At 38.1% G+C, this 27,895-nt stretch overlaps 1 protein-coding gene across 6 annotated transcripts in view; it reads left to right on the top strand.

Moving 5' to 3' along the window:
- The window catches only part of Armc4 (armadillo repeat containing 4), a 210,041-nt gene that overhangs the window by 114,570 nt on the left and 67,576 nt on the right, over positions 1 to 27,895 (top strand). For all 6 annotated transcript variants that reach the window (NM_001357492.1, XM_006526313.4, XM_030250622.1 and 3 more), the window contains one exon: positions 1,856 to 1,970. In NM_001357492.1, the coding sequence (NP_001344421.1) occupies positions 1,856 to 1,970 (115 nt within the window). The remainder of the gene's footprint in view (positions 1 to 1,855; positions 1,971 to 27,895) is intronic.

Raw genomic sequence — 27,895 nt, 5'->3', positions numbered from 1 at the left:
TCTTGGCTCAGTTCTGGTGTGTGCACATGGTTTTGTTATTTTCTTCACAGCATGCTATTACTCCTGTTCTACTGAGACTTTAAAGATACCAGTAATGAATCACAGCCCTTATTTATTATAACTAAGTATCTGAGGAATTTCTAAGGCTATTGGGTGAAAGAGGGGGACAATGGATCCACTTTTACAATGAAGGGTGAATTTTTGTAGCTAGTTGTAAAAATTTGTCTGGGGAGAAGGATGTCTGATTCATTTGTGTGTACATGTGTGTATGTGTGTGCATGTATATGTACATACATGTAGGTATATGTTCCCGAGTGTGTATATGTGAGTGGACATTTAGAGGCTAGTGGTTGACATAGAATGACTTCCTGGATTTCTTCATTTCTTATTTATTTTTAATTTTAGTTAATTAAAAAATAGATGTATGCTTATATGTTTGTGGGTGTGTATGTTCCAGAAGAGAGCAGTGGGTGCTAGAGACTAAACTTATGTCCTCTGGAAAAGCAGCAAGGATCTTTTCTTTTTTTTTAATTAATTAATTAATTAATTAATTTATTTATTATTTTTTATATGTAAGTACACGTAGCTGTCTTCAGACACTCCAGAAGAGGCCATCAGATTTTGTTACGGATGGTTGTGAGCCACCATGTGGTTGCTGGGATTTGAACTCAGGACCTTTGGAAGAGCAGTAGGCACTCTTAACCGCTGAGCCATCTCACCAGCCCCAAGGATCCTTTCTTTAGTGCTGAATTATCTCAATAGAAGGAGTTATTTCTTAAGAGTTCATTTCTAAAAAGAAAAAAAAGAAGCTGGCTTCTATTTTGCTATAGGCTGTTAGCATAACCCCATTGCACAATGCTGCCCATAAGCCACTTGGAAATGTTGGATAACATTTAATCCCTGGCAAACATCTCAAATAATGATGAACTGTAGATTTCTTAAAATGTCAACTGTAAAGGGAGATTTGAATGGCATTTTAAAAGCTAGGATTTAGTCTATTTGTGGCTAAGTACTAAATATGTTCAATTGAACTGGAGATTAAATGTCACAGGAATTGGGACGGTCCTTATCTTTCCTCATCTGCTTTGAGTTTAATGCATCTCCATGAACAAAGCTGTGTTTGTGAAGGATATTAAGGTGTGTTTGGCCTTGTCCTCCACCCCCAGCACTCTATAGCCCTTCTTGCAAGGCTATGTTCCCTGGGCTGATTGACACATAAACAGAAGACAAATGGTGCAGAAATGACTCTCATGATAATTCATTTTTCAACTAGTCATGAAGATATTTTGATTACAGTATGTTTAAGTGATTACAACACTGTCAGTTGTGCTAGGCTTGCTGGGAAGGAGCAAATGGGAAACAAGTTATGTGTTGTTTATGCCCAACAAAAGATGTACTGTGGTGTGATGATTTTAATTCCTAATGGCAAACTAAGGCTAAAGGAGATTAAAATATGTCGTACCATAAGGTAAGTCAATTAAACACAGACAATATGAAATGAAAACTACACAACTCCGAGGCATAAGTATTTTATTTTGGAAAGTAAAATGCTATTATGTGAAAGAAACCAGTATTTTTACTAACAGACTGTGTACAGCTAGTTAAGACATTGTGTGGCTTGATTTTAGTTTATACGAATCATAATTATTCAGCAAGCTTATTGAGTCATGAAACTGAAATCATAGACCTTGAGCATTCAATAACATAAATCTTATTGTTCTAGGAGTATTGACCAAAAGAGACCCCAGCAGAATGTCTAGGCCCAAACTAGAATTGTGTGACTAAGAGGGCTGCATGAATGTTCCCATTTGTTTACAGCTTACAGTTCACACTACTGTTTTTGGCTTTTCCACAGGATAATTGACCGCTTAGATGGAGTTCGCTTATTGTGGTCCCTGCTCAAAAACCCACACCCAGATGTGAAGGCCAGTGCAGCATGGGCACTTTGTCCCTGCATTGAAAATGCAAAGGTACATGGGATTGCTTGCTGGTCTCTTCTAGAACTTCTAAACATTTGAATCATGTCAGCACAGGCTACTCATTTATTTGGACTCACTTTTGGTCAGATTGGTCTGATAGAAGAAAGATGACTAAATATAGTAAAGTGATTTTTAGCAGTGATTTCTTCTGGTTGTTTGAAAAATATCACATGAAACTAGACAAAAGTAACGGCAAAGTAGTCTTGCTCTTCTCTTTTAGGAGATGAGAACATGACTGCACTACATTTTCTGTTGGTCAAGGAGAAGACAAACTGGGGGACCTTGGTTGTTTCCCAGGGTTACAACAGTAGCAATAGCAGGGTGTCCTTGAAAAGTCACTTAATATTAAAGACAGGATTAAATATTTATTTGTTGGAAATAATATATTTATTAGTTACTTTAGTTTTCATTTGTACATTTTTTTTGAACATCTCTTTCAGCCTGCTTTTCTCTTTGTGGCACTGGAATGGAATCTGGTTCTCATACAATGTTGTATGCCGCCCCCCCCCCCCCCCCCCCGCGCCCTACATGAACCCTGTACACCTGGGAGGCAGGCTGGGGCTGAAAGAGACTTAGACTGCAAGAGAAATTAATGGAGACCAAGACACGTTTTCTGTTCAAGGCCCACGAGTTTATTAAGAGACCATGCTTATAAGGGGGAAGGCCCATCCCCCTGCCAGTCCACTCTTGGTGCCTGGAGCCATGCTGTCAGCACTTGGTCACCAGGCTGTTGCTTATTCAGGAATGTCTCAGGAAGACAGGTTCAGCCTCTTGGCAGGTAGCAGAATCTCAGGGCAGTTGTCACTTCAAAAGAAGCCAGCCAAATCAGAAAGCTGCACCGCAGGTGGCCCCACCTCAGTGGTGACATGGTCTGTACCAGCCCTCTTCAGGCTAGGGGAGGCTACAATACATGCTCCAAGATCTGTTTTGGTAAAGTCATGTTCAGTTGCCAGGCTGACCTCAGCTTACAGGCAGATCCGACTCATGACTCATTCCTTCAATCCCCTGAGTAGTTTTGATTTTAGGTTCTTGCCTCTAAACTTAGCCTGCTTCTCTTAACTTTACTTCACATTTTACAATTTCTCTTAAAGACTTTGCCACTGAATGTTTTAATTTGTTATTAAAGAATTAATTTCTATAAAAATTTAGTGTGACCTAAATTATGATCTTAAATATGAAAAAAATGAGTTGTGAGGTTTGCTAGGAGTAGATTTTGATTTTGCTACTATAAAATGATTATTGGACCATGTTTTTACCACAGGACAAATAAATAAAAAACTGGTAAAGAGCTCAAGTGTTCACCTAGAGAAAAATGGACAACAGGATAATAGTTAATTAATATTGTATTATGCAACACAGCAATACAAAATAAATTTATCTAATGTGTTTGACAGTGTTGCCATATCTCATAAAATGTATTAAAGCAAGAAGCGAGCTACAGTAGATGTTTAATATGTTTTCTATTAAAATGCAAACAAAAATTTAATATAAACTTTAAATATTATTTAGGAAGCAAGAAAGTAGTCTACTGGTAAAATTAATACAATATATGCTTGTAGGACAATTCTTATCAGTTCCTTCAGCTGTCATTCCAGCCCTTCATTCATTAATATTCATAGCTATTAAAACAATAACCAAATATTTAAGAAATTTTAATGGTATTAAAATACAAACTAAGATTAGCAGGACAAACTTTAGAGGACATAGATAATGTAAGGTGTAGAATATACATTTAAAAATTTAAAAACTGAATATCCTTGGAAAGATATAAAGGAGAACACTAAGTCTAAATAGATTGTTAAAACAAAATTCTGAATACCTGTATACAAACTTAAACATTCTATCTCCAGATATTAAAGAAACTATACAAAAAAAATCACACTAACATTTAGGCTGAACGAAGTACAAACTTAAGGGTTCTTTGGAAAGTCAGTTGTGTTGGATGGTGTTTTGCTGGGGCAAACATGTGAAGGAACATTTGTGTTGAAGTAGACACATATGAAAGGCTAAGGCAGACTCATGAAGGAACATTTCCCTGAAGCAAACACAGGTGAATAGGTGTTCTGCAAAAACAAGCGCATGAAAGGACATAAAGGATTCTTTGCTAAAAACACACATATATTAGTCTGCCTTATACTGTGGTGTTGAGCTCCATTTGTTGGGACTCCATAGAGACAAAGGCATCAAAAACTTCTGGTTTTTTTTTTTTGCCACTTCCTCAAACTCAGGCTGATTGGTAGAGTGATGATGTCAGCTGAGACAGACTCATGTGGAATTTTGTTAAATCAGACTTACATGCTAAGACAAGACGCATGGTGAGACAAGTCACGTGGAGGACATGTGATGTTTGGAGGGATATAAGCAGGACTCAATGGACAGTGGAGAAGGCTAAACTTGACTTGCTGGTACAGCTATGTAATGCTGTGTAAAGCTATGTAATGCGTTTTGGTTACGTATCTTCGCTGATCTTTACTTTGCTGAGAGAGGCACAGCAGAGAGAGCTCCTGGTACCTCCTGTTGACTCATGTCGAAGCTGAGACCTGGTTGTCTGTTGATTTGTATTTGCTATTCTGACTCTACCAAACTAGACTGCTGGTGTATCTGTGAAGTGTTTGCGAGTAGAACAAGCTGCTGCTGCTGACTTGTAATCTGACAACACAGATGGGAGTTCCTTCCAAGAACCTTTCTAAACAGGTCTACTTTCCCTGTACACTTTCTTTTCCACTATCTCTGGAGGGTGGTAGGATAAAAAGGGGAGGGGGTTGTTAAAGCATTTAAGAACCATCATTGAAAGTAAACACTGGAAATTTAAAAATAATAGCTTAACAAAATTTTCTTTTGTAATTTTTCATTAGTTCTTTGGAACATTTTGTATAATATGTATTTTAGTTCTATTCCCCTCTCCTTTAACTTCTCCCAGATCAACTCCTTCCATACACACCTAACTTTGTGTCTTCTTTTAAAACAAAACAAAACAAAACTATCAATCCCAATTTGTGCTTCCCATATTGTCCTGGATATGTGGCCCTCCACTGGAACAGGGTTGACCTACAAGGGCACACACCCTTGAATAAAATCCACTCTTCCTCCCATAGCAGCTATCAGCTGTCAACAGCTCCTCATGTGCTTGTGTGACTTCATTCCCTTCTCCCTTTTGTGGGGTTCGATCTTGCATGCTATCACAGCTGCTGTGAGTTCAAATGTGGAACTGTTCTTCTGTGTCCAGAGAACATGATTTTCTTGTACTCACCCTCTGCCTCTATCTCCCACAGTCCTTCTGCCTTCTCTTCCATAAGATTCCTTATTCTTGGGAGGAGGAGGCGGTGGAATATAAATGTTCTATTTATGGCTGAACATTCCATAAATTTTTGTTCTTTGTGTTTTGAGCAGCTATGGATCTCTGCATCCATCACCATCTACTGAAGAAGGAAGCTTCCTTGATGAGAGTTGAACATGCATTAATTTATGGGTAGAATAAGTCATTAGGAGGTGGTTTACTACTGTGTACATTTAGCAGAATAATAGTTGTAAAATTTCCCATAAGGCCTATGATCAGTCTAGCTACAGTTACTTGGCCCTGTTAAAGGTGACAAGTATATTTGCTCAACTTGTGGAACAAACTTCAAATCCTATCAGAAAGTGGTTAGTTATTCCAGCCCATTTGTGTCCTTATTGCATCAGTGTCTTGCCAAGCCAGTCATCGTTGTAGCTCTTACGATTTTACAGCTAATAAAATTGATGATTTCTTCTGTCCTCTGTTAGCATGCAGCAACTTTCAGCAGTGTAAGATCTAGTTAGTAAGGATGAAGCTTCCAGGTTAGTGGCAGCTCAATTTATCCACCTACTGATTTGAGTCTGAAGTGTCTTCACCTCTTACATATGGTCTTAGCATCATGCTCTGAAGCTTAACCACGAATGCTTGAGATCTCTGGGACCTTACTGGCCAGGATCCTAAAAGATAAACCATTTCCAGCACTTTGTTTTAGCCTATGGTATCTAGTAGGAGTGTTGTCACCCTGTTACAGAGGAACTCTGTTTAAACTTTTTTTTTTATAGTGTGTTTATGTATGTATTTCAGAAACTTCTACAGTAGGTTTCCATATATGTGTATTTTGTGTGTGTTTAAGAAATGTCTACAGTAGGTTTCTGAAGCTTTAATGTGAGTTATGCCTCTCATACCCATCCCAATTTAACTCTTCCTATTTTTTTATTTTTGTTTAAGACTTATACCACTGCATTTTATTTTGCATCCCTTGAAATGCCCTCCATGGCCCTTTACAGATTTTTATGACCTCTGTAGGCATTGCAAATAAAGCACGTATCTGAATATTCAAATGGAACACCACAAAATGAGAAGATTCACATTTGTCTTTCAGGACTGGGTTCTTTTATCCAAAATGATTATTTTTAGCTGTACCCGTTTACCTGCAAATTTTATGTTTTCATTTTTATTAGCATTTGGGTAACACTCCACGGCTTAAGTGTACCTCATTTTTCTTATCAACTCATCAGTTCATTGATATCTAGGCTGTTTCCATTTCCTGACTGTTGTTAATTGTGCAAAAATGACCATGGTTAAGCAAGTACCTCTGTATTAGGACATAAGGGCTCTTCTGCTATATAACCAAGAGTAGTCTAGCTGGATCCTGCTATTTTTAGCTGTTGGAAGAAACTACACAGATTTCCATAGTGGTTTTACTAGTTAGCACTTGCTCCAGTAAATAAGTTTTTCCTGTTTTGCCACATCAATACCAGAATTTGTTAGGATTATTGTTTTGATCTTAACCATTATGCCTGGGATGAGATGAAATCTCAGTGTGGTTTTAATTTACATTTCTTTGATGACCAAGGATATTGAACACTTAAAAATGTTTCCCAGCTGTATTTTATTTTTTGTAAACTCTCTGTTTAGTACCATGCCCCATTTTAGAATTGGGTATCTTGTTTTATTAATGCTCATGAGTTTTTTGTTTTGTTTTGTTTTTAATCCCTTATGTATTCTGTGTATTAACCTTCTGTTGATGCATAGCTGATAAAGATTTTTCCAATCTATAGCTTGCCTCTTTGATGGAATTATAGTGTAATTTGCTCTACAGAATCTTTTCAATTTAATGAGGTCCCATTTATTAATCATTGGTTTTAATACCTATGCTATGAAGAATCCTATTCAGAAATCCTTTACTATGTCAATGATTTTGAATATTTCCTACGTTCTCCTCTACCAGGTCCAGATATCAAGTCTTTTTTTCTTTTTATTACGTATTTTCCTCAATTACATTTCCAATGCTATCCCAAAAGTCTCCCACACCCTCCTCCCCCACTCCCCAACCTACCCATTCCCATTTTTTGGCCCTGGCGTTCCCCTGTACTGGGGCATATAAAGTTTGCCTGTCCAGTGGGCCTCTCTTTCCAGTGATGGCCGACTAGGCCATCTTTTGATACATATGCAGCTAGAGTCAAGAGCTCCGGGGTACTGGTTAGTTCATAATGTTGCACCTACAGGGTTGCAGATCTCTTTAGCTCCTTGGATACTTTCTCTAGCTCCTCCATTGGGGGCCCCGTGATCCATCCAATAGTAGACTGTGAGCATCCACTTCTGTGTTTTCTAGGCCCCGGCCTAGTCTCACAAGAGACAGCTATATCACAGTCCTTGCAACAAACGCTTGCTAGTGTATGCAATGGTGTCATCATTTGGAGGCTAATTATTGGATGGATCCCTGGATATGGCAGTTTCTTGATGGTCCATCCTTTTGTCTCAGCTCCAAACTTTGTCTCTGTAACTCCTTCCATGGGTGATTGTTTCCAATTCTAAGAAGGGGCAAAGTGTCCACACTTTGGTCTTTGTTCTTCAGTTTCATGTGTTTTGCAAATTGTACCTTATATCTCACTATACTAAGTTTCTGGGCTAATATCCTCTTATCAGTGAGTACATATTATTTGAGTTCTTTTGTGATTGTGTTACCTCACTCAGGATGATGCCCTCCAGGTCCAAACATTTGCCTAGGAATTTCATAAATTCATTCTTTTTAATAGCTGAGTAGTACTCCATTATGTAAATGTACCACATTTTTTTTTTATCCATTCCTCTGTTGAGGGGCATCTGGGTTTTTTCCAGCTTCTGGATATTATAAATTAGGCTGCTATGAACATAGTGGAGCATGTGTCCTTCTTACCGGTTGGGAAATCTTCTCGAGATATGCCCAGGAAAGGTATTGCTGGATCCTCCGGTAGTACTATGTCCAATTTTCTGAGGAACCGCCCGACTGATTTCCAGAGTGGTTGTACAAGCTTGTAATCACACCAACAATGGAGGAGTGTTCCTCTTTCTCCACATCCTCACCAGCATCTGTTGTCACCTGAATTTTTGATCTTAGCCATTCGGACTGGTATGAGATGGAATCTCAGGGTTGTTTTGATTTGCATTTCTCTGATGATTAAGGATGTTGAACATTTTTTCAGGTGCTTCTCTGCCATTCGGTATTCCTCCGGTGAGAATTCTTTGTTTAGCTCTGAGCCCCATCTTTTAAGGGAGTTGTTTGATTTTCTGGAGTCCATCCTCTTGAGTTCTTTATATATATTGGATATTAGTCCCCTATCTGATTTAAGATAGGTAAAGATCCTTTCCCAATCTGTTGGTGGCCTTTTTGTCTTATTGACGGTGTCTTTTGCCCTGCAGAAGCTTTGCAGTTTCATGAGGTCCCATTTGTCAATCCTCGATCTTACAGCACAAGCCATTGCTGTTCTATTCAGGAATTTTTCCCCTGTGCCCATATCTTCGAGGCTTTTCCCCACTTTCTCCTCTATAAGTTTCAGTGTCTCTGGTTTTATGTGAAGTTCCTTGATTCACTTAGATTTGACCTTAGTACAAGGAGATAGGTATGGATCGATTCACATTCTTCTACATGATAACAACCAGTTGTGCCAGCACCATTTGTTGAAAATGCTGTCTTTCTTCCACTGGATGGTTTTAGCTCCCTTGTCGAAGATCAAGTGACCATAGGTGTGTGGGTTCATTTCTGGGTCTTCAATTCTATTCCATTGGTCTACTTGTCTGTCTCTATACCAGTACCATGCAGTTTTTTTTTATCACAGTTGCTCTGTAGTAAAGCTTTAGGTTAGGCATGGTGATTCCACCAGAGGTACTTTTGTCCTTGAGAAGAGTTTTTGCTATCATGCAGTTTTTTTTATCACAGTTGCTCTGTAGTAAACCAGTACCATGCAGTTTTTTTTATCACAGTTGCTCTGTAGTAAAGCTTTAGGTTAGGCATGGTGATTCCACCAGAGGTACTTTTGTCCTTGAGAAGCGTTTTTGCTATCCTAGGTTTTTTGTTATTCCAGATGAATTTGCAGATTGCTCTTTCTAATTCGTTGAAGAATTAAGATGGAATTTTGATGGGGATTGCATTGAATCTGTAGATTGCTTTTGGCAAGATAGCCATTTTTACAATGTTTATCCTGCCAATCCATGAGCATGGGAGATCTTTCCCTCTTCTGAGATCTTCTTTAATTTCTTTCTTCAGAGGCTTGAAGTTTTTATCATACAGATCTTTTACTTCCTTAGTTAGAGTCACGCCAAGATATTTTATATTATTTGTGACTATTGAGAAGGGTGTTGTTTCCCTAATTTCTTTCTCAGCTTGTTTATTCTTTGTGTAGAGAAAGGCCATTGACTTGCTTGAGTTAATTTTATATCCAGCTACTTCACTGAAGCTGTTTATCAGGTTTAGGAGTTCTCTGGTGGAATTTTTAGGGTCACTTATATATACTATCATATCATCTGCAAAAAGTAATATTTTGACTTCCTCTTTTCCAATTTGTATCCCCTTGATCTCCTTTTGTTGTCGAATTGCTCTGGCTAATACTTCAAGTACTATGTTGAAAAGGTAGGGAGAAAGTGGGCAGCCTTGTCTAGTCCCTGATTTTAGTGGGATTGCTTCCAGCTTCTCTCCATTTACTTTGATGTTGGCTACTGGTCTGCTGTAGATTGCTTTTATCATGTTTAGGTATGGGCCTTGAATTCCTGATCTTTCCAAGACTTTTATCATGAATGGGTGTTGGATCTTGTCAAATGCTTTTTCTGCATCTAACGAGATGATCATGTGGTTTTTTTGTCTTTGAGTTTGTTTATATAATGGATCACATTGATGGATTTTCGTATATTAAACCATTCCTGCATCCCTGGAATAAAACCTACTTGGTCAGGATGGATGATTGCTTTAATGTGTTCTTGGATTAGGTTAGCGAGAATTTTATTGAGGATTTTTGCATCGATATTCATAAGAGAAATTGGTCTGAAGTTCTCTTTCTTTGTTGTATCTTTCTGTGGTTTAGGTATCAGAGTAATAGTGGCTTCATAAAATGAGTTGGGTAGAGTACCTTCTACTTCTATTTTGTGAAATAGTTTGTGCAGAACTGGAATTAGATCTTCTTTGAAGGTCTGATAGAAATCTGCACTAAACCCGTCTGGTCCTGGGCTTTTATTGGCTGGGAGACTATTAATGACTGCTTCTATTTCTTTAGGGGGTATAGGACTGTTTAGATCGTTAACTTGATCCTGATTTAACTTTGGTACCTGGTATTTGTCTAGAAATTTGTCCATTTCGTCCAGGTTTTCCAGTTTTGTTGAGTATAGCCTTTTGTAGAAGGATCTGATGGTGTTTTGGATTTCTTCAGGATCTGTTGTTATGACTCCCTTTTCAGTTCTGATTTTGTTAATTAGGATTTTGTCCCTGTGCCCCCTATTGTGTCTAGCTAAGGGTTTATCTATCTTGTTGATTTTCTCAAAGAACCAACTCCTCGTTTGGTTAATTCTTTGAATAGTTCTTCTTGTTTCCACTTAGTTGATTTCACCCCTGAGTTTCATAATTTCCTGCTGTCTACTCCTCTTGGGTGAATTTGCTTCCCTTTTTTCTAGAGCTTTTAGATGTGTTGTCAAGCTGCTAGTGTGTGCTCTCCCCAGTTTCTTCTTGGAGGCACTCAGAGCTATGAGTTTTCCTCTTAGAAATGCTTTCATTGTGTCCCATAGGTTTGGGTATGTTGTGGCTTCATTTTCATTAAACTCTAAAAAGTCTTTAATTTCTTTCTTTATTCCTTCCTTGACCAAGGTATCATTGAGAAGAGTGTTGTTCAGTTTCCACGTGAATGTTGGCTTTCCATTATTTATGTTGTTATTGAAGATCAGCCTTAGGCCATAGTGGTCTGCTAGGTGCATGGGACAATTTCAATATTTTTGTATCTGTTGAGGCCTGTTTTGTGACCAATTATATGGTCAATTTTGGAGAAGGTCCCGTGAGGTGCTGAGAAGAAGGTATATCCTTTTGTTTTAGGATAAAATGTTCTGTAGATATCTGTCAGGTCCATTTGTTTCATAACTTCTGTTAGTTTCACTGTGTCCCTGTTTAGTTTCTGTTTCCATGATCTGTCCATTGATGAAAGTGGTGTGTTGAAGTCTCCCACTATTATTGTGTGAGGTGCAATGTGTGCTTTGAGCTTTACTAAAGTGTCTTTAATGAATGTGGCTGCCCTTGCATTTGGAGCATAGATATCCAGAATTGAGAGTTCCTCTTGGAGGATTTTACCTTTGATGAGTATGAAGTGTCCCTCCTTGTCTTTTTTGATAACTTTGGGTTGGAAGTCGTTTTTATCCGATATTAGAATGGCTACTCCAGCTTGTTTCTTCAGACCATTTGCTTGGAAAATTGTTTTCCAGCCTTTCACTCTGAGGTAGTGTCTGTGTTTTTCCCTGAGATGGGTTTCCTGTAAGCAGCAGAATGTTGGGTCCTGTTTGTGTAGCCAGTCTGTTTGTCTATGTCTTTTTATTGGGGAATTGAGTCCATTGATATTAAGAGATATTAAGGAAAAGTAATTGTTGCTTCCTTTTTTTTGTTGTTGTTAGAGTTGGCATTCTGTTCTTGTGGCTGTCTTCTTTTTGGTTTGTTGAGGGATTACTTTCTTGCTTTTTCTAGGGCGTGATTTCCGTTCTTGTATTGTTTTTTTTTTTCTGTTATTATCCTTTGAAGGGATGGATTTGTGGAAAGATAATGTGTGAATTTGGTTTTGTCGTGGAATACTTTGATTTCTCCATCTATGGTAATTGAGAGTTTGGCCGGGTATAGTAGCCTGGGCTGGCATTTGTGTTCTCTTAGTGTCTGTATAACATCTGTCCAGGCTCTTCTGGCTTTCATAGTCTCTGGTGAAAAGTCTGTTATAATTCTGATAGGCCTGCCTTTATATGTTACTTGACCTTTCTCCCTTACTGCTTTTAATATTCTCTCTTTATTTAGTGCATTTGTTGTTCTGATTATTATGTGTCGGGAGGAATTTCTTTTCTGGTCCAGTCTATTTGGAGTTCTGTAGGCTTCTTGTATGTTCATGGGCATGTCATTCTTTAGGTTTGGGAAGTTTTCTTCTATAATTTTGTTGAAGATATTTGCCGGCCCTTTAAGTTGAAAATCTTCATTCTCATCAACTCCTATTATCCGTAGGTTTGGTCTTCTCATTGTGTCCTGGATTTCCTGGATGTTTTGAGTTAGGATCTTTTTGGATTCTGTATTTTCTTTGATTGTTGTGCCGATGTTCTCTATGGAGTCTTCTGCACCTGACATTCTCTCTTCCATCTCTTGTATTCTGTTGCTGATGCTCGCATCTATGGTTCCAGATTTCTTTCCTAGGATTTCTATCTCCAGCGTTGCCTCAATTTGGGTTTTCTTTATTGTGTCTATTTCCCTTTTTAGGTCTAGTATGGTTTTGTTCATTTCCATCACCTGTTTGGATGTGTTTTCCTGTTTTTCTGTAAGGACTTCTACCTGTTTGGTTGTGTTTTCCTGTTTTTCTTTAAGGACTTGTAACTCTTTAACAGTGTTCTCCTTTATTTCTTTAAGTGAGTTATTAAAGTCGTTCTTGATGTCCTCTACCATCATCATGAGCTATGCTTTTAAATCCGGGTCTAGCTTTTCAGTTGTGTTTGGTGCCTAGGACTAGGTGGGGCGGGAGTGCTGCATTCTGATGATGGTGAGTGGTCTTGATTTCTGTTAGTAGGATTCTTACGTTTGCCTTTCGCCATCTGGTATTCTCTGGAACTAGTTGTTATAGTTTTCTCTGGTTAGAGCTTGTTCCTCAGGTGATTCTGTTATAATCTATCAGAAGACCTGGGAGATTAGCTCTATTCTTAGTTTCAGTGGTCAGAGTACTCTCTGCAGGCAAGCTCTCCTCTTGCAGGGGAGGTGCCCAGATATCTGGTGTTTGAACCTGCCTCCTGGCAGAAGTTTTTTTCCACTCACCATAGATTTTAAGATCCTGTGGAGGGTCCTGTGTGGGTCCTTGTGGGTGTCCGCAGACTCCCCAGGCCAGGGACCACGGTGCTGCAGTGGGTTGGAAGGGGCTTGAGCCTCGAATCAGGCCGGATTATCTGCTTCCTTAATTAATGTAGTCTCAGGTCCTGTGCGATTGGATTGGAGCAGGCGCTGTGTTCCACTCACCAAAGGTCTTAGGATCCCGTGGCGGATCCTGTGTGGGTCCTTGCGGGTGTCCTCAGACTCCCCGGGCCAGGGACCAAGGTGCTGCAGTGGGCTGGAAGGCCAGATATCAAGTCTTATGTTGAGATCCTTCCTATACTTAGGGTTGAGTTTTGTACCAAGTAATGCATAAGGATAGGGTTTAAGTCTTCTATATGTAGCTGTTCAATTATCAGCACCATATCTTAATATGTAGTCATTTTTTGGAGAAATTTTCCTGGGCTGCTGAGAAGAATGTGTAGTCTCCATTTGGGTGGAATGTTCTGTTAGGTCCATTTGATTTATGATATTGTCTAACTCCATAGTTTTTATTGTTTAGTTTTTATCCAGATGATGTCTATATGTAAGAGTAGGGTATTCAAATCATTTACCATCACCATGTTGAGATTAATCTGCTGTTTTATTTCTAACAGTATTTCCTTAAGAAGTTGGACATTTAATTTGTGGTGTGTATATGTTTATGAGTGTAATATTCTGTTGGCAGATTTTTCCATTTAATGAGGATTAAATTGTAGTTTTATATCTATTGTATAAGATATTAAATTATTTAGGCCTTCTTTTTTAATTATATTTGCTTGAAATAGCTTTTTCTATTTTGTTTCTAGTCCAATTTCTGTCCCACTATTGAGGTATTTAAACCATTAATATTAAGTTATTATTGAAAGATATGCATCAATTTCTGTCATTTTGTTGATTTTTGTGGTGTCCCGCAGGTCTCTTTCGGCTCTTTGACATGATTTATTCATTCTCTTGTGACCTCTAAGGTCTGATTACTCTTTTTATACTGAAATAGTTTTTTCTTTTTTTCTTGTTAAAGCTTTATTATTATATGTAAGTACACTATAGCTGTCTTCAGATGCACCAGAAGAGGGCATCAGTTCTCATTATGGATGATTGTAGCTACCATGTGATTGCTGGGACCTGTGGAAGAACAGTCTGTGCTCTTAACCTCTGAGCCATCTCTCCAGCCCCTGAAATAGTTTTTCCAATTTCTTCTGTAGATCTGGCCTACTAGTTTTGTTGTGGAATGTTTTCTCCTTCAATTTTAATGATATTGATAGATATAATAGTCTGGGTTGATAGTTGCATTCTTTTAGAGCTTAGAATATATTTCTTCTGGCCTTTATATCTTAAAGGTCTCTGTTGAATAATCAAATGTTATTGTGATGAGCCTGGCTTTACAAAATGACTTGACTTTTCTTGCAATTTTCTATACATTTTCTTCATTCTGTGTTTTTAATATTTTAATGTGTCATGGAGAATTTATTTCTGGTCTTGTCTAGTTGGTATTCTGTAGGCATCTTGTATGTGACTGGATGTCTAAGCATGTGGAATTTTCTTCCATGATTTTACATATTCAGATATTCTCTATGTTATTATTTCTTCTTCCTCCTCCTCCTTTCTCCTCCTCTTCCCCTCCAAAAATTTAGAGATTAGGTATTTTCATATATTATTCCCAAGCTCTCCCATATTCTGTTCATACTTTTAAATTTTCCCATTGACTTTTACTGAGGGATCCAATTCTTCTCTTTGTCTTCCATCCCTGCTCTCTATTTACATCCTGTTGGTGAGGTTCTCTACTGAGGTTCTTCAGTTACTTTCTGAAATTTTCATTTACAGTAACTTTTCAGTTTGGGCTTTCTCCAATAATTTAAATTATCTTAGATTGACTTCCTTATTTCATTCTTATTTTGTCTTGTTGATTTGTTTGACCATAGTTATAAACATTTTTAATTGTTTGTCTGGAATTTCTTATAGGTATTTTCATTTGGGGTCATTGCTATGATATTTGTAGTTTGGGAGGATATACATTACTTTTAGATGGTATGTGTGCATGTGTGGTGTGTTTGTGTGTGGTGAGTATGTTTGTGTGTATGCATATGTGTATGTGTGTGTCTGTGTCGATGTGTATATACAGTATATGTATGTGTATTTGTGTGTGTGTGTGCCTGTGTGTATGTATGTGCATGCACATGTCTGTGTATTTTTGGACCTTGGAACTTAGAACAAGTTTCCCTTGGGTCACATTTAGTGGCTTGTGCATCCCAGATGAAGAGTAGACTGGCATCTTGCATGTTCCCAAAGGGTTTGGGGGCAGTGTTGGTCTCTGCAAAGTAGTCATAGAGCTTAGATGATCCAAATGGAGTGTGGCTGCAAGGGAAAAAGCAGATAGCCTACCATGGTGAGACTGGAGAATCTCTATTTTGTTTTATTTCTGAAGACAGAATTTTGTGTAGCCTATGCTGACTAGAACTCACTGTATAGCAAAGGGTGTTTTTTTTTAATTAGATATCGTCTTTATTTACATTTCAAATGTTATCCCCTTTCCTTCTCATTTCCCCTCTGAAAACCCCTTATCTCATCTCCACTACCCCTGCTCACCAAACCACCTACTCTCGCTTCCTGTCCTCACATTCCACTACACTGGGGCTTTGAGCCTTCACAGGACCAAGGGCCACTCCTCTCATTGATGTTCAACAAAGCTGTCTGTCCTCTGCTACATATGTGCCTGGAGACATGAGTCCCTCCATGTGTACTCTTTGGTTGATGGTTCAGTCCCAGGAGCTCTGGGGGTAGTTGTTGGTTCATACTGTTGTTCTGCCTATGGGGTTGCAAACCCCTTCATCTCCTTCAGTACTTTCTCTAGCTCATCCATTGAGACCCTGTGCTCAGTCCAGTGAGTGGCTAAGAGTATCCATCTCTGTATTTCTCAGGCACTGGCAGAGCCTCTCAGGAGACAGGTATATCAGGCTCCTGACAGCAAGCACTTGTTGGCATCCACAGTGGTGTCTGGGTTTAGGAACTATATATGGGATAGATCCCCAGGTGGGTCCCTGAGTGTCTGGATGACCTTTCCTTCAGTCTCTGCTCCATACTTTGTCTCTTTATCTCCTCCCATAGGTATTTTGTTCTCCTTTCTAAGAAGAACCAAAGTATCCACACTTTGGTCTTCCTTCTTCTTGAGCTTCATGTGGTCTGTGAATTTTATCCTGGGTTTCCAAGTTTCTGGGCTAATATTCACTTAACAGTGAGTGTATACCATGGGTGTTCTTTTGTGATTGGGCTACCTTACTGAGGATATTATTTAGTTCCATCCATTTGATTACGGATTTCATGAATTCATTGTTTTTAATAGCTAAGTAGTACACCATTGCATAAATATACCACATTTTCTGTATCCATGCTTCTGTTGAAAGACATCTGGGTTCTTTCCAGCTTCTGGCTATTATAAATAAGGCTGATATGAAGATAGTGGAGCATATGTCCTTGTTATATGTTGGAGCATCTTCTGGGTATATGCCCAGGAGTGGTATAGCTGGATCCTCAGGTAGTACTATGTACAATTTTCTGAGGAGCCGCCAAACTGATTTCCAGAGTGGTTGTACCAGCTTGCAATCTCACCAGCAATGGAGGAGTGTTCCTCTTTCTCCACATTCTCACCAGCATCCACTGTCACCTGAGTTTTTTATTTTACCTATTCTGATTGGTGTGAGGTGGAATCTCAGAGTTGTTTTGATTTTCATTTCCTGATGACTAAGGATGTTGAACATTTCTTTAGGGGTTCCTTGCCATTTGATATTCCTCAGTTGAAAAGTCTTTGTTTGGCTTAGTACCCCATTTGTTAACAGGGTTATTTGGGCCTCTGGAGTCTTTCTTTTTGATTTATTGGTATATATTGAATATTACTCTTCTATCAGATACAGGGTTGGTAAAGATCTTTTCCCAATCTGTTGAGAGCTGTTTTGTCTTATTGACAGTGTCCTTTGCCTTACAGAAGCTTTACAATCTTATGAGGTTCCATATGTCAATTCTTGATCTTAAAGCATAAGCTGTTTGCATTCTGTTCAGGAAGTTTTCCCCTGTGCCCATGTGTTCCAGGCTCTTCCCCACTTTCTTTTCTATTAGTTTCAGGGTAACTGGTTTTATGTGAAAGTCCTTGATCCACTTGGACTTGAGCTTTTTATGAGGAGATAAGAATGGATCAATTTGCATTCTTCTACATGGTGACTGCCAGTTGAACCAGCACCATTTGTTGAAAATGCTCCTTTTTCCATGGGATGGTTTTAGCTCTTTTGTCAAAGATCAAGTGACCATAGGTGTATGGGTTCATTTCTGGATCTTCAATTCTATTCCATTAATCTTCCTGCCTGTCACTGTACAAGTACAATGCAATTTTTTTTATCACAATTGTGCTGTAGAACAGCTTGATTGTAGTATAGGCATGGTGATTCCTGATTGTTGAGAAGAGTTTTTGCTATCCTGGATTTTTTGTTATTCCAGATGAATTTGCAAATTGCTCTTTCTAACTCTATGAAGAATTGAGTTGGAATTTTGATGGGGATTGTATTGAATTTGTAGATTGTTTTCAAGAAGATGGCCATTTTTTTTTTTTACTATACTAATCCTGCCAATCCATGAGCATGGGAGATCTTTCCATCTTCTGAGATCTTTGATTTCTTTCTTCAGAGACTTGAAGTTCTTGTCATACAGATCTTTCACTTCCTTAGTTAGAGTCTCACCAAGGTATTTTATATTATTTGTGACTATTGTGAAGGGTGTTGCTTCCCTAATTTCTTTCCCAGCCTGACTACCCTTTTAGTAGGGGAAGGCCACTGATTTGTTTGAGTTAATTTTATACCCGGTCACTTTGCTGAAGTTGTTTTTCAGCTGTTCTCTGGTGAAATTTTAGGTGTCATTTAAGTATACTATCATATCATCTGCAAATGATATTTTGACTTCTTCCTTCCAATTAGAATCCCTTTGACCTCCTTTTTGTTGTTTAATTGCTCTGGCTAGGGCTTCGAGTACTATATTGAATAGTTAGGGAGAGAGTGGGCAGCCTTGTCTACTCCCTGGTTTTAGTGGGGTTGCTTCATGTTTCTCTCCATTTAATTTGATGTTGGCTACTGGTTTGCTGTATATTACTCTTACTATGTCTACCAGATCTTTGAAGAAGACCTAATACCAACACTCTTGAAACTTTTCTATAAAATAGAAACAGAAGCAAAGGGTGTTTTTGAACTCTTGATCCTCTTAACTTTACTTCTCAAGTGCTGGAGTTATCACACTATACAATAAATTTTATTAGAAATGTTTTTAAAAAGCCTTTTTGTATTTGTAGAAAAATTACTATGCAATACTTTATCTTATAAAACTAGCATTCAAATATGAGTAGAGTCAAGAGAAATGGCTTAATGATTAGGAGTCCTTTCTGCTCTTTCAGAGGATTAAAGTTTGGTTCCTAGCACCCACATTGGGCAGCTCACAAAAGCTTGTAATTCCAGCTCCAGGATATTTGATCCTATTTCTGGTATATCAAACAATTACATATACATGTCATGGACACAGATGAATACACACATCCATATGTAACAAATAATTATGTTTTTAAAATGAGATTATAATGAATGTCTAATATAATTAGAACTTTAGGTGTTTGTAATTTCTGTTGATAATATGCTTTCCTAATTTGACTAAACTAAGAGCCCCTCCAAAAATAGTGGCTCATAGTTGAACTAGTGTCCTTGTAGTATAGTGGAGCATCTTATGGGTATATGCCCAGGAGTGGTATAGCTGCATCTTGGGGTAGAACTATTCCCAGTTTTCTGAAAAACCACCAGATTAATTTCCACAGTGATTATGTTAGATTGAAATTCCACCAGCAATGGAGGGGTGTTCCCTCTACCTCCACATACTCGCTACCATGCACTGCCACTTGAATTTTTGATATTAATCATTCTGATGGGTGTATGATAGAATCTCAAGCATCATTTTGATTTGCATTTCCCTAGTGACTAAGGACATTAAACATTTCTTTAAGTACTTGTTGACCATTAGGGAATGGTTGAGAATTCTCTGTTTAGTTCTGTACCCCATTTTTAAATTGGGTTATTTGGTTTCTTTGTGTCTAATTACTTGAGTTCATTATATATCTTGGGTATTAGTCCTTTGCTAGATGTAGGGCTAAAGTTCTTGTAGAACTTTGCTCGTTCACTAGGATGCCATTTCGTCCAATTGATGGTGTCCTTGACCTTGCAGAAGCTTTTCAGTTTCATGAGGTCTTAGTTCTTAATTGTTGATCTTAGTTCCTGAGCTATTGGTGTTCTGTTCAGGAAGTTGTCCTCTGTACTAATGAGTTCAAGTCAGTTCCCAACTTTCTCTTCTTTAGAATTAGTGTGTCTGGTTTTATGTTGGTCTTCAGTTTTGTGGAGGGTGATAAGTGTGTGTCTATTTGCATTCTTCTACTTGCAGACATCTAGTTAAACCAGTGTGTTTGAGGATGCTTCTTTTTTATATTGTATAGATTTGTTTTTGTTGTCAAAAATCAAGTGTCTGTAGATGTGTGGGTTTATTTTTTGGTCTTCAATTATAGTCCATCGATCAACCTATCTGTTTTTATGCCAATACCATGTGATTTTTTTCTTTCTTTTTTGTTTGTTTTTTTTTTGTTTTTGTTTTGTTTGTTTGTTTGTTTGTTTTGAGACAGGGTTTCTCTGTATAGCCCTGGCTGTCCTGGAACTCACTCTGTAGACCAGGCTGGCCTTGAACTCAGAAATTCGCCTGCCTCTGGTTCCCAAGTACACCATGTGATTTTTATTACTACTGCTATGAAGTACAGTTGAAATCAAGAATGATGATACCTCTGGAAGTTCTTTTATTGTACAGTATTGTTTTAGCTATCATGAATTTTATTTTTTGTTTTTCCATATGAAGTTGAAAAATTCTCTTTCAAGGTCTGTAAAGAATTATGTTAGAATTTTAATGGAAATTACATTGAACCAATAAATTTCTTTTGGTAAGATGGCCATCTCTTACTATATTAATCCTACTAATCCATGAGCATGAGAAATCTTTCCATCTTCTGATATCTTCCTCAATTTTTTTCTTCAGAGACTTGAAGTTTTTGTCATACAGTTATTTCATTTGCTTAGTTAGAGTTACATCAAGATATTTTATATTATTTATGGCTATTGCAAAGGGTGTTATATCCCTGATTTCTTTCTCAGCCTGTTTATCATTTATATAAATGAGAGCTACTGATTTTTTAAAAGTTAATTTTGTGTCCAGCCAGTTTGCTGAAAGTGTTTATCAGCTGTAGGAATTCTCTAGTAGAATTTTTGGGGTCATTCATGTATACTATCATATCATCTGTGAATAGTGATACTTTAACTTCTTTCTTTCCAATTTGTACCCCCCTTGCCATCTCCTTTAGTTGTCTTATTGCTCTAGTTAGAATTTCAAGTACTATGTTGAATAGAGTGTCTCGTCCCTTATCTTAGTGGAATAGTTTTAAGTTTCTAGCCATTTCATTTGGTGTTGGTTATTGGTTTGCTGTATTTTGTTTGCTTTATTATGTTTAGGTACATACCTTGTACCCCTTTTAACAAAAATGGGTGCTGAATGTTGCCAAAGGCTTTTTCAGTGTCTAATGAGATGATCATGTGTTTTGTTTTTCTTTCAGTTTATTTTTATAGTGGATTGTGTTGTTGGATTTTTGAATATTGAGCCATCCCTGCATTCCTGGGATGAAGCCTACTTGATCATGGTGAATGAGGTTTTTTGATGTGTTCTTGGATTTGGTTTGCAAGTATTTTATTGAGCATTTTTATATCAAAGTTAATAAGAAAAATTGATATGAAATTCTTTTTCTTTCTTGAGTCTTCGTATGGTTTAGATATCAGGGTGACTGACCTCATAGAATGAGTTTGGCAATATTCCTTCTGATTCTATTTTGTGTAATAATTTGAGAAGTTTTGGTATTAGATATTCTTTGAAAGTCTGATAGAATTCTGTGCTAAAACCATCTGGCCCTGGGCTTTTTGTTGTTGTTGTTGTTGGCAGACTTTTTTCTCACATTTTTTTAATTAGATATTTTCTTTATTTACATTTCAAATATTATCCCCTTTCCTAGTTTCCCCTCAGAAATCCCCTATCCCCTCCACCCACTCCGGTTCCTGGCCCTGGAATTCCCTTATACTGGGGCATAGAACCTTCACAGGACCTAAGGCCTCTCCTCACATTGATGACCTACTAAGCCACCCTCTACATATGCAGCTAGATATGTAGGGAGACTTAATGACTGCTTCTATTTAGGGGTTATAAGACTATTTAAATTGTTTACCTGATCTTGATTTAACTTTGGTAAGTGGTATCTATCAAGAAAATCATCAACTTTGTTTATGTTCTCCAATTATGTGGCGTATAGGCTCTTGAAATTAGACCTGATGATTTTTTTTTTAATTTTCTCAGTGTCTGTTGTTATGTCATCCTATTCATTTCTAATTTTGTTAATTTGGATACTGTCTCTGGACCCTCTAGTTAGTTTGGCTAAGGGTTTATCTTCTTGATTTTCTCAAAGAAATAGCTCCTAGTTCTGTTGATTCTTTCTATAGTTCTCTCGGTTTCTACTTGGTTGATTTCAGCCCTGAGTTTAATTATTTCCTGCCATCTACTTCTCCTGGGTGGATTTGCTTCTTCTTGTTTTAGAGCTTTCAGATGTGCTGTTAAGTTGCTAGTGTATAATCTCTCCAGTTTCTTTATGAAGGCACTCAGAGCTATGAGTTTTTGTTTTAGTACTTCTTTGTGTCCCAAAAGTTTTGGGTATGTTGTGCCTTTATTTTCATTGAATTCTAAAAAGTTTTTAATTTCTTTCTTTAGTCCCTGCCCAAGTTATCATTGAGTAGAGAGTTGTTCAGCTTCCTTGTGTATGTGCACTTTCTGTATTTTGTTGTTATTGAAGACCAGCCTTAGTCTGTGGTGGTCCGACAGAATGCATGGAATTTATTTAATGCTCTTGTATTTGTTGAGACTTGTTTCATGTTTGATTTTAAGGTCAATTTTGGAGAAGGTACCATGGAGTGTTGAGAAGACTGTATATTATTTTGCTTTACTGTGAAATGTTCTGTAGATATCTGTTAAATCTATTTGGTCCATAAGTTCTGTTTGTTTCATAGTGTCTCTATTTCTGTTTCCATGATCTGTCCATTGGTGAGAATGGGATGTTGAAGTCTGCTATTATTGTGTAAGGTTCAATGTGTATCTTGAGGTTTAGTAATGTTTCTTTTATAAATTTGGGTGCCCTTACATTTGGAGCATAGATGTTTAGAGTTGAGAGTTCATCTTGGGGGATTTTTTTTCTTTGATGAGTATGTAATGTCCTTCCCATCTTTTTGGATAACTTCTGGCTGAAAGTTGATTTCATTTGATATTAGAATGGCTACTCCAGCTTGTTTCTTGGGACCATTTGTTTGGAAAAAAATTCCAGCCTTTTACTGTGAGGTAGTGTCAATCTATGTCACTTTGTTACTGAGGTGCATTTTCTGTATACAGTAAAATGCTAGGCCCTGTTTATGTATTCAGTCTTTTTAATGGAGAATTGAGTCCATTGCTGTTGAGAGATATTAAGGACAATCCTGTTATTTATGTTGTAAGAGGTAAAATTATTTGTGTGGTTCTTTTTTTCTGGGTTTTCTGTGAGATTAATTTCTTGGTTTTTGTATTTGTTTGTTTTTTTCTTTGTTTTGGTTTTGGTTGTTGTTGTTGTTGGGTATAGTTTCCCCTGTCATATGTTGGAGTTTTCCTTCTACTATACTCTGTAGGGCTGGATTAGTGGGAAGATATTGTTTAAATTTGGTTTTGTCATGGAATATCTTGGTTTATCCATTTATGATAATTGAGAGTTTTGTTGGATATAGTACCCAGGGCTGGGCGTTTTTGTTCTCTTAGGGTCTGTATGATCTGCCCAAGATCTTCTGGCTTTTAGAGTCTCGGTTGAGAAGTCTGGTGTAATTCTGATAGGTCTGCCTTTTGGCCTTTTTCCCTTATAACTTTTAATATTTTTGTTTGTTCTGTGCATTTTGTGTTCTGATTATTATGTAATGGGGAATTTTTTCTGGTCAAATCTGTTTGGTGTTTAGTAGGCTTGTATGTTTATGGGCATCTCTTTCTTCAGGTTAGGGAAGTTTTCTTCTATAATTTTGTTGAAGATGTTTACTATCTCTTTGAGGTGGGAATCTTCACTGTCTTCTATACCTATTATGCTTAGGTTTGGTCCTTTCATTATGTATTTCTTGGATGTTTTGGATTTCTGGATTTCTTGGATATTTTGAGTTAGGAGCTTTTTTATTTTTTGTATTTTCTTTGACTGTGGTCTCAATATCTTCTATGATATCTTCTATGCCTGAGAGTCTTCTATCTCTTGTATTCTTTTGTTAATGCTTGCATCTGTGACTCCTGCTCTCTTTCCTAGGTTTTCCATCTCCAGGGTTGTGCCCCATTGTGATTTTTTTAAAATAAATCTGTTTCTTTTTTTAGATAGTGGATGGTTTTATTCAATTCCTTCACCAGTTTGATAGTGTTTTCCTGTATTTCTTTAAGCAATCTGTATATTTCCTCTTTAAGGGCTTCTGCTTGTTTACCTGTGTTCTCCTGTATTTCTTTAAGGGAGTTATTTATGTCCTTTGTAAAGTCCTCTATTATCTTCACAAGATGTGATGTTAGATCTGAACCTTGCTTTTCAGGTATGTTGGGGTATCCAGGGCTTGCTGTGGTGGGAGAACTGGGTTCTGAAGTTGCCAATTAGCTTTGGTTTCTGTTGCTTATGGTCTTTTTCTTGCCTCTCGCCATGTGGTTATCTCTCATGTTAACTAGCCTTGCTGTCTCTGACTGGAGCCTGACCCTCCTGTGAGCCTGGTTATGTTGGGCTTTCCTGGGTTAGACTGTCTCTGGGTGCAGGAGAGTGTCTGAAAGTCTGTTCTGTGAGCCTGGCTGTGTCAGAGTTCTCTCTGTGTGGCTGGGGTGGAGAGGGGGTTAGAGCAGAAGATCCACTCCTGGACCCAGGAGGAACTTATATCTCCAGATAGGTGGGAGTTCCTAGGTCCCCTGGACCCCTTGGGTCCCATTTAGGCCTGGTATTGGAGCAAGGGTTGGGATCTCACCTGTGATCCTGGGTGTGTCAGAACTCCTGGGCATCAAGCTGTCTCTTGGTGTGGGAAGAGTGTGTGGGAAGCAGGACAGCTCAGGATATGCTCCTGGGCACAGGTGTGACCCAAGAGGAAGGCGTGTCTCTGGCTGGGCCATATACTGTTCTTTTGTCATATGGTTGTGCCTGATGATGACTGGATATTCTTGATGTCAGCAGTACTTCTTGGGGAGGCAGACAGAGCCTGAGAAAGGATCTTAGGGAAAAGGATGTTCCTGCTCACCTCTTGTGGATGTACCCCAGGTGAACCCAGTAGGTAGGGCATTGTTTGGAGAGGGAGCTAAGCTGAATGCTCCTGAAGCCCCAAAAGGCTCCTCAGGAAGATATTGTCCAATGATAAAGGTCAAGAGATAGCACTCAGCTCCCCTCTGCTGGTCTTGTCCCAGGTGGACCCAACTGGCTGGGGATTGTTGCTGGAGAGCTCTAAGCTGGATGTTCCTGGGGGCCCTGCAGGCCTCCTTCTGAAATCAGGGAGAGCTGTGGGTCAGACTATGGAGGTCTTAATAGTTAATTATTGATCATTGAAATTATCCAGTGTTACATAGATTTTTATGGTACCAATGGTATTACACTATTTTACATAGCATTTTCACATCATGATGTTATTATATTTACATTGTGTTCTGTTTCTCTTGGACTTCATTTCTAAATCTTTCTAGTTATCTTCTCCTGGGAATTAGAGAAACATTCATTTTCATAGTCATAATTTTTGTGAAAGCATTCTGTCCTGAATATCTAGCTGGTCTTCTGTAGTATCAACCTAAAGTGAACTTGTCAAATTGCAAACATTACCCAGTCCATTTCCCTATACTCCAAACCTCATTTAGACCAATTCTCCTTAGAGATCAATTCCCCTCACCCCATTTCTCTTTAATGTCACCTGCTTTCTGCTCACTCCACATTACTACTAATTTAGTATGTGAATTTGCAACCCCACATTTGGAGGAAAGAGATCTGTGAAGGGAGATCTCTTTCTGGCACCTTCTCTCTCTGTTACCGGTACTCTCCTCTTCTGTCACTTGTTGCTTAGGTAGAATGAGCATTTGAGGAGTCTTAAGTGAGCATTGATAAATTGAAAATGCATGAGTTGGTGACTAATGAAGCTGTTGCAGCAGCCTAGATGGACATAATTAGAATTTAACCTAATACAGCAGCAGTGTATTGGAAGAAGGAATAACTGAGAAATATAGTCAGACATGGAACCTGAAGAGGAAGCTCTGAGGAGGCTGTCAGCAAAAGTATAAAAATGTAATTTTGTTTGCTCATCCTTGCCAACTGGCCCATGTTGTAAGCTTCACCAAACATAACAGCAATGTGATTTTGGGGGAAGAAGATGGCGAGCTTGCTTTCATTCAGGTAGAAATGGCCAGCAGTTAATATATGAATCTGTATATTTGTGGAAGTCTGGTGTGTGTGTGTGTGTGTGTGTGTGTGTGTGTGTGTGTGTGTGTGAGAAAGAGAGAGAGAGAGAGAGAGAGAGAGAGAGAGAGAGAGAGTCACCAACATGTGAAAGGGAGGCAGCAGGTGTCATGGTTGATAACCGTGAGAGGGAGTAGACTAAAGGAGAGCACCAGCAACAGTGCCAAGGCAAGAAAGGAAGGCTGTGGACTGATGGCCTGCCTAGGAAAAAAGATTGCAAGAAAACCCAGGAAAGAACAAATCAAAGAAATGGATTATTCAACAGTGTCATAGGCCCAAAGAGAGTAATTTATTCAATGCATTGAAGACTAAAAAGAGGATAGTAAATATGAGATATTTACGGTCACTGGTCATCACCAGTTCCATTGGGACTTTAACCCAGGCTGAGGGTAAGCAATTACTTGAGAGAAGGAAGTAAAGCAGAAATTAATAGTTCTTTCTAGAAACTTTGTGATAAGGAGACTATATGAAATACAGAATATAATTCATATTTAAGTGACAGTTTATTATGGCAGAGGTATATGTGTGTATCTGTTTATCAAGTTGTCTATCATCTATCTGCATTTGTTACCTATTTGACTATCTATTTATCCAGCTATCTGGCTATTAAATTACCCTCCCATTTATCATTTGTCTTCTATAATATAGATAGAGTGACCTCCAAGATTGAGGGAGGTGGATATTGCTATGACTTAGTCTTATAAACACATTGATTAAGCAGTATAAAAGTTGGGAGGTGAGGGTTCCACTCAGAAGAGCAGTTCTAGTGTGTGAAAATCCTGAGAGAAGCTCAGTGGATTCATAGGCAAAGATTTCCTGTGAGAATTACCAAGAGAGTTACATCCTTACTCATCTAGGAAACAAATATATGGCCTTTGTATGTATGTTTCTCTACCAATCATACATCTGGTTTGATTCCTAATCAGAAGTTAGAGTGTTATTATCAGCAGGTTGTATACTAAAGCCCTAATATGAATTTAAAAACTTGAAGTCAGACTTTCCTAGTAGATTATTAATTTAGCTTTTAATAAGGAATTGCTTTTTCTGATTCGGTCATAGAGAATACAACTATATAATTTGAATGAATTAAACTGATAGCACTAAAATGTTGATGCTATGTGTCATATATATTTAATTAAATTTTTGATAAAACATTTTAGGTACAAAATTAGGTGCATAAAAATTTTTAAATGTATTGAGAGGTATCTGAGGGAAGCTTTAAAACCATTAGTCTAACATAGGAGACCTGGCCTGGCCTTTGAAGTGGGTGGAAGAAAGTAGCCTGAGTTGCAGGGATCTGGATTTTTCAAGGGTTCCCTTTTCCAAGGTCAGTAGGTAAATATTGTATTGGTCTTCCTCTTTGCATCTTTTGACCAATCAATTCATTCTTCCAAGGCCGAGGAATATCCTTCAGTAGGGCACAAAAGGTGTCAGGGAGACAAGCAAAAAAGAATCACATTCATATTTTTAAAGTATAACACATTACTATGTCTACAGATCTCAGTCCAGACATAATCTAAGAAATCCTGTAATGTGGAGAATAGCTGTTCAGATATGACAACCAATAGATACAGGCCATATGGAGTACTTGGGGTGTGACTAATACAATTTTTCAAAGTCAAGAACTATTACTCTTGTCCAGGCTGGCCTCTGACCCCTGGTACTCCTCTTGTCTTACCCACTTGAGTACTGGGGTTCCAAGTGTGGGCCTCCATGCTACTTACATACTATTGATTTTATATGTCTGAGTAGTGTTTTAGCACATGGCTATGTAGTTATATATGTGCTCATGTTTCTAGTGCTTAAAAACAGAATGAGTAGAAGTGAAACAAAATTTTATTGGAGTCATGAGACATAGCAATGGCTTGGCTGAAAACAGAACTGGTACTTTCAGCCTCTCCCCCCAGCCTTGATCCATGACACAAACTGTCTGGTTTCTGCTGCCTTACTGTCATAGCCCTGAATCCTAACAGTAAAGTTAGGATTGCACAATGGTATCATGC

This window comes from Mus musculus, chromosome 18, assembly GCF_000001635.26.
Source record: "Mus musculus strain C57BL/6J chromosome 18, GRCm38.p6 C57BL/6J".
Taxonomy (NCBI): domain Eukaryota; kingdom Metazoa; phylum Chordata; class Mammalia; order Rodentia; family Muridae; genus Mus; species Mus musculus.
The sequence above is the reverse complement of the archived record's forward strand: the minus strand, read 5'-3'. Positions and strand labels throughout refer to the sequence as shown.